This window comes from Bactrocera latifrons, unplaced genomic scaffold, assembly GCF_001853355.1.
Source record: "Bactrocera latifrons isolate USDA-ARS-PBARC rearing strain unplaced genomic scaffold, ASM185335v1 scaffold_80, whole genome shotgun sequence".
NCBI lineage: Eukaryota > Metazoa > Arthropoda > Insecta > Diptera > Tephritidae > Bactrocera > Bactrocera latifrons.
Genome location: NW_017537490.1, coordinates 1 through 8074, shown reverse-complemented (window position 1 = coordinate 8074; position 8074 = coordinate 1). Strand labels below are relative to the sequence as shown.

General features: G+C 35.9%; 1 protein-coding gene across 1 annotated transcript in view; it reads right to left on the bottom strand.

Moving 5' to 3' along the window:
- The window catches only part of LOC108976828 (relaxin receptor 2), a gene marked incomplete at its 5' end in the record, with an annotated part of 29807 nt that extends 23671 nt beyond the window's left edge, over positions 1-6136 (bottom strand). The window contains 2 exons of the mRNA XM_018946192.1: positions 3442-3513; positions 6065-6136. Coding sequence (XP_018801737.1) covers positions 3442-3513; positions 6065-6136 — 144 coding nt within the window. The remainder of the gene's footprint in view (positions 1-3441; positions 3514-6064) is intronic.
- Positions 6137-8074: the final 1938 nt, after the last annotated feature.

Sequence of the window (8074 nt, the reverse complement as noted above, 5' to 3'; positions counted from 1 at the left end):
AGTTGATGTGACTACTGAAAGAAAATCTGTTGTCAAAGATTACCCCAAGATCTTTGATTTCAGTAACGCATTTTAGGACGCAATTAGAAATATTGTAACTTGAGGATAAAATGTTGCATCCCCTACCATAAGAGATCTGAGAGCATTTATCTGGATTCAGAAAAAGCTTCGATTTCAGGCACCAATCATAAAAAGTATCAATATCTCGTTGGAGTTTGGATGCATCTTGTGGATTTTTGATTGTTGCAAAAATTTTTAAGTTATCTGCATATAACAGAAAGTTAGCGAAAGAGAAGCAACAGGAAATGTCATTGATAAACAGCACAAAGAGAAGTGGACCCAAGACGCTTGCTTGTGGTACTCCTGAAGACGCAATGAATGTATCACATGACACTCCATCGACGCTGACAATGCATCGTCTATTGTGCAGATATGATTTAATCCACTGCAAGAAAACCGAGTGAAACCCTAAAGATGACAATTTTTTGATTAGAATTTTGTGTGAAACATTACCAAAGGCTTTAGAGAAATCTTTGTTGACACAATCCACCTGAAATCCAGCGGAGAATGCAGACATACAATAATCGCTAAAAACCGCTAAGTTTGAGACAGTTTGAGACATGGAACCCCATGCTGATTGACATTGATTATAGATTTTACTGCAAAAAATAATTTGTTTTTAACAGAATACTCAAAAATTTTCGAAACAGGAAAAAGTTTGGAGGTAGGCCTGTAATTGGAGACTATGTCTTTTCTACCACCTTTCAGAATAGGGGTAATGCATGTCAATTTCCAGTCAGCAATAAAATTCCCAGAGGAGAGAGACTTATTGAAGATAAGCATGAGAGGATATACCAAGGCGGTACAATTTTTTATAAGTACAGGTGGAAGCCTATCCAAATCCAATTTGGGAGAAGACTTAATATCAGAAATAGCCTTGGCAATATCATCCTGTGAAAGACACAGTGTGCCAAAATTTATGGATGGGAAGTTATTAGCCGAATGAGTGGAACTAATACCAGGATCGTCATGAACATAATTCGATTGGAAAAATTCAGCAAACAGGTTGGAGATGTCGCCAGGTGTGCACGCGAACTTATCACCCCAGCTTAAAGCAGATTGAATGGCCGAACACGCTTTTCTAGATTTTACAAGGTTCCAAAAGAGCTTAGGGTTCGACTTGATTGAAGACTCTGTACTATTAATAAACCTTTTATAGAGAAACTTGTCCARTTCATTKAACAGTTTTGTGTAGTGCTGGTATTGAACAAAGGAAACATGAGATTTAGTTGAGAGAAAGAATAAAATACTAAATACTATTCCCTCTCTTACTGCTTCAACTAATTTGCTAGAATTGTTTTCAAACTTGCCATAAATTCTCAATAGCCACAAACGTGTACAACGTAGCTATTTCAATCACCCGAAGATAATTCAGGTCTTCTTTTGAGAACTAGATTATCGTTACACCAAGCTGTATTAGAAATCATGCTTACTGCATACGGAGCGATTAAGTCAGCCAGAAAAAGTTTAATGAGTTCGAAACATTATCCAATTTATTTTCTTTTCTATAGACTGACCCTTTCGGGAAAAAACTTTCGTTATTTCAATCGGTGTTAACTTACCATTAGACATATAAAGGAGCGCAAATTCGGTGTGGGATTCATGGTGAGAGAGACTCCGTTGCCGAGTACTGGTATTCACCTCGGTGGATGAACGTCTAGCCACAATCCACATCAAAGCGAAGTTCTTCACGCAGATTTGCGTTCACGCTCCGATGGAAGATATGGACGATGTGACCAAATATGCCTTCTATGAGCGCTTGGAATGCACCTACGAGATCTGCCCCCGACACAATGTTAAAATCGTGCTTAGCGACTTTGACGCCAGGGTGGGCAAAGAAATTATCTTTGGTACTACGGTCGGTAAATTCAGCCCCCATGACAAATATGCTTATCCATAGTACTAGATTCTAGTATAGGAAAATTCATCAAGCTGGCTGTCTCCGGATCGAAAAGCCACCAACCAGATCGATCATGTTGTGATAGACGGAAGACAAGTCTCCAGTGTTTTAGATGTACTACGTACGCTCCGAGGTGCTAACATCGACTCGCACCACTATCTTGTTGCRGWCTAGAACCACACCCGCCTTTATGCAGGAAAAAATGCACGTYAACAAACACAATGAAGGTTCGACATCGAGAAGCTGCAATTACAGCAGACAGCAAAACGATTTTCTACTCGACATGGGCTCCTGCTCTCTGTGAGCAGTGTCAGAAACTCGGTATAAGGGAACTRTGGAATGGCTATTCAGAAATTTTACGYACAGCTGCAAACGAAACCATTGGTTTCGGAAAAGACAAAAGAATAGCTGGTACGATGAGGAATGCCGTGTCGCAGTGAAAAGAAAGCAGACTGTCTACTTCATAACTTTACAWTCGAAWACAAYAWGTGCGTGATGGGATAGATATCGAGAGTTGAAGAGGGMAGCAAGACGCATTTGTAAACAAAAAACGAAGAGAARTGCRTGAGTACGAAGAACTTGACAAGKTGACCGAAAGGAGTAATGCTCAAAAATTCTACGAAAARATRCRGTGACTCACAGAAGTTTTCAAGACCGGAGTATAATATATATATAATATACTCTTGTAGAACCCCCAGAGTTGATGTAGTGACTGATGTCCACTGCATACTAAAATTATGGAGAGAACAATTCTCCAGCCCGCTGAATGGAAGTAAAAGCATAACATCAGGAGATGGTGAATCCGACGAAGAGATTATTAACATATCAGAATCGCCCATATCGGAACACTATTACATATAGCTGCGTTACAAACTTGCCAATCTTTGTAAAGAAAACTTGCTTATTTGGCAAGATAACTTCATGAAATTTAGCATATAAATTATTGTTTAGAGCAACGTTACAATATCCGAGCAAATTATCGGATCAGATCACTATATAACATATAAGTGCCATATAAAATGAGCACTTAAAATAAAAATAAATATCTTTGTATACGYTGTTTTGCTATAAGAAATGCACTTGTGATTATGTGTGGGTAGTACAACTTCGGTGCAAACGAAGTTGACATTTTTGCTTATTTTAAATATATTAATTTAATTTAGAGAGTTACGTATAAGTAATTAATTTGTTTTATGCTCACAAATTTAAAAATATATATATTTTAAATATAAACAGTAAAAATATGTGAATTTAATAAACAATTTATTGCAGATAACCATAGATTGCAATGAAAGCCCCAAACAGTTCGAATTAAATCATTTGAAAGACACAAATGCAATGTCACTCATACGCACTGTAGCACCAAACGGTAATACTTTTGCGAATATAATAGAAAAAGTAAACGATTTAATTACTCTAACCATAAATAACATAGTACTTATGAAATTGACATTGCTTAACTTACGACACTGCATACTTACACATCTCTGATGTCATTCAAACCCCAAAATGCTCTCGGATGAATGTGGGTAATACGATTGTCATTGAGATCTCTTCAAAATAGCCCATAAAAAACCGTAACGCGRCATGAAATGATACAAAAGCAATAAAGTTCATATCAAAACAAATTAATCACATTTACTAACAATATTAAATACATAAATAAATATAGTCTAAGCAAATGTGAAAATCATTTGCGGCGCACACCGAACAATGAAGGGTGACGATTTCGCTGAGCAAAAAAGAGGCACTAAATGCGTGTATTTGTTTAGACAGCGTCCGCAATATATTTTGTGCTGACGTGTTTGTTGCTGTTATTGTATACTACAGTTGTTGTAATAAAAAATCGAATGACAGCAACAAATCAAGAAAACTGAAGGTGTCTGCAACGCATGTAAATTATCGCAACAGCACTAACACTTTGTTGTAGTTGTTGTTGTTACTGTATTTTGTTTTTTTTCCTATATTATTATTATTTTTTTTTATGCTTGATAATATATTCTGTCCGTTCTGTGACGTGATTGCATGCCGAACTGTCTAGGCTGGCTGCACCGATTTACCATAATGTACTCGATATTGACACTAAATGTCGTGCAAGCGCCCTCCACTCCGTGCGGTGACAGTGAAAAATGATTGGTATTAAATAAAAACAATGTAGACAATTTATTAACTGAATATTTATACACAGACGAAATTTTGCTTGTCTGTGGCGAGAGAATGCTTGTGGGAGTGTGTGTGTGTGTGTGCGTATGTGAAGAGGTAGTTGACTGAGCGGCAGGCAAAGCATGCCACAATATAATGGCTGAGCATTTAAGTTATGCCACTCTTTAGCTTTTACTCGAAGTAGCAAAATCACATTGTTTACTTTCAAAGAATTCCATATACAAATGCTGGAAAATTAAAACAACAATTTGGGAAAWTTCAATGATTCAAAATTAAAACTCTTTACTGGCAGCTTATGTGTTGTTTATATTTAAGCATTTCCTTAAGGCAAAAAAAAATCGAAAAATTAGCGATAAATATTTAAACTTGCTATGCACTAAAAATAGGTTTATGTACTTTTGTTGTATATTTTTGATGAAAACAAGTKTTGAGCGTATTTTCAAGTCACCGATGAACAACAATGGCAAAAAGGCTGGTTTTTATAAATATTTTTTAAAATATATACGAGTACCAGTTGTAGCAGTATGAAGCCACCGAATCCATGAACCCACCAGTTGACTCAAACATTGCTTATACGATACTTGAGTGAAAATCAGGTTCGAAGGGACGAAGAAGAGGTTAATTGTAATTTGTATAATAATTAATCTGTCAATTTTACCAATAAAGCTAATGAGTCGCTCTATTATTTTAAGACTTTACCGTCTGAAATTATTAGAATCATAAAGAACTTTATCCAAAAAAGTCGCCAGAACATGATAATATTACCCCAAAAATGCAAATTGAGTTACCATATATTGCTGTAAAGGGTATTTCTTTACTCTTCAATGCAATTCTTAGTTTTGTATACCGATCAATTTAATGGAAAAAGTCGCAGGTTATAAAGGTATATAGAACTGCGAAAAACTTGACATGGGTTTTTCAATAAGAGCGCTACATTTTTAAAGCAAACCAAAACAGTTTGGGATATCATGAAAATTCTTTACCCCTGTGAAAGTAAATTGGCGACGTTATGTATGGAACTCGACTTCGCTTGCAGAAGTTCAGACGCTGAATCCAATTTTCATCAGTTTTCAAGCATAAATTCGTCTATACTACTGCTATTTCACGTTCGATATTACTGCGAAGTTCATCAATCTTCGCTGACTTGTTGGCATAGATCACACACGTAGACGTACAGTAAATCCAATAATGCATAATTTGCTCATTGACAAAGCCATTCAGCCAGAAGTGAGCTTCATCGGTGAAGATGATTTTTCGATGAAAATCCGGATCATTTTCAAGTTGTTACTCAGCCCAATTCACGAACATACATATGACGATTCTGACGGTCAAGCGGCTTCAGTTCTTGCTTCAGTTTGATCTTGTAAGGATGTAGGTCAAGATATTTTCACAACTTTCGTCACAACGACTTCATATATATGCCCAACTCTTGATAAATACATATGAGATACTGATTTGGGTATCTCTCAATGTGCTCTCGATGTGCTAGCGGCAGCAATATTCTGGACACAACGCGCACTTCTTTTTCTCACTGACACGGGAACGTTTTGTACTGTGCTTGTGGATTCAAATTTTTCCTAGACGCTCCATTGTTAATCGGATAGGACGATTATGACGACCACATTTTGGACATAACACTCTTAATGTTTAGGCTACTGACTTCGAATTGCGGTAATAATTTTTAATAATTTCGACTTGTTGTTGGATCGTATATCTTTCCATGATGAAATGACAAACCTTACTGAAGAGAAATGACAAAAAAGCGGGAAAAAACATGGCGTCGTTTGCTGTGCCTATCGGTCAAATTAAATTGAGTTTTAAATAAAAACTCTTTGCTTAGCCTAGGCAACGAAGTGCTTTTATGCTATTTGTATTATACTCTGTAGCAACATGTTGCAAGAGTATAAAAAATATGTTCAGATATTTTCAAAATCTACTTACAACAGATTCAAAGTAGCAAGCTTTGCAAACATCTCCTCTGAAATGTACTCAATGGCGTTCGAATCCAAATAGCTGTAACGAAATTAAATGCTGCAGGTTAGATTATATTATGTACTTAAAAATTATTTTTGCATATTTTTGTTTTAATTAAAAGAGAGAGATTAAAATATAAAAGCGAAAATCTTGAGATGCGAAAGAGAATTGCAATCACTCGAAAAGAAACATAGTACCACCGCCTGAAATAATTCTAAAGACGCTATTGAAAGCGTGTGTGGGATAAACAAATATGATACAACTACCCAGTTAGCAAATGGAGTTCATTTTTTGAAAGTTTTCCCAGAATTGAAGAATAATTTTGTATAGCATTCATTTAGCAATTTGAAATGCTTTCAGATTTTATTTTCTATGTAAACCTAAGGACAAAATCCTTAAGGGGTAACATGGATTTACAGGTTTAAAAAAAGTGTTTTTTTTTGTTATTATCTTATGAAATTCTACAACACCTCTAGAATATTATTCTAAATTTACGTAATAGTTTCGGAGATACAGCTCTGAGAACTTGTGCGCTCGAGGCTAGCTGGGCTAAGTCTTTAAACGCGTTTTCGAAACTGTGTTTTTGAAGTCGGTTGGCAAGATTTCCCTGGAACTACTTAAGACGAGAAGATCTTCTTGAAATTTTGCAAAGGACGAAAKAATTTTTTTTCGATTACAACTATTTGAAATTTTATTTTTCTTTTTGTTAAAATATCTACCAAAAATCCAGTTTTCAGTTTTTTTTCCTTCGCCCAAGTTCTAAGATTAGGTTTTAATTAAAACACTTTAGATGATCCTGTAAAAAGTTATTCTGCCAACGCGAAAACATCTTTTTTCCGAGGGGTCACCGGAAATGATACCATATATTTAGATCTACTTTCCGAATAATATATACTACTTTGAAACGTATTTAATTGAGTGATGGCTTTCATGTTGACAAATTTTTGATATTATTAAACGTGCCCCAACTGCTTACATGATGAGTAACYGAAACAAAAAAATTCAAAAAGTTTATTAAATTTAAAGTTATTTCCTATACAATGACCTACGATCTTTGAAAAATATCATAAATTAACAAAATGGCGTAATTTTGAAAAAAATAATCGTTTTTTAGATTAAAAAAATGGTAGTTTTTTATGCCAAATTGACAATTTTCAACCGATCGAAAAGATCGTAGCTTTAATTTGAAGTCGATCGKTTAATTTCTCGTTGAGTTATGATGTCAGAAATTTTGAAAAATGCCGTTTTGAGAAAAACGCGTTTAAAAATTCACTCATATATGATTACAGGGTCCGGCACTGGAAGTGTAACCAACTTTAGACTGTTCCCGCAGCTGTCGCACTGGAATCAGCTGTTTATAAATTTGCTGAATGACAGTTCGGAGTATTGGTTACAAGTGTACGAAAGCGTTTTGCCACAAGTGAACGCAAAAAAGTGATCAGCGAYGGAATTAAAACGTAATAGTGTGATTGCTTTATAAGYATTTAGCTGGAAAAATACAGCCAGCAATTGTTCGTGGGCTCAAACACCTTAATGTGAATAAAGTTTTTGTTTATCGCTTCATCACTCGTTACAATGATACTGGTAGCATCGCAAAGCGCTATGGAGGTGMTCATCAAAAGACTGCAACGTCACGTCATAGTTCGGAAAGGCTATACAACTGAAAATATCCGACCGCAGCATCCGACTCATATTGAAAAATTAGCTCAAGGTCAAGCCTTACAAGTTCCAAAAGGCTTATGATCTCACACCAAAGCAKCAACAAGTAAGACTTGAGAAAGCCAAGCAGTTGCTTCGTTTGGCCGAAAGCCTTCATATTTGCGAACATTGTGTTTTGTGACGAAAAAATTTTTCCAATAGAGCAATTCGTAAACTCTCAAAACGATAATAACCGATCTAAGTCATCGGTTGACCACCAGGGCTCAGCACCCGCCACAAATAATGGTTTGGGTAGATGTCACCGCAGATGGGGGCTCT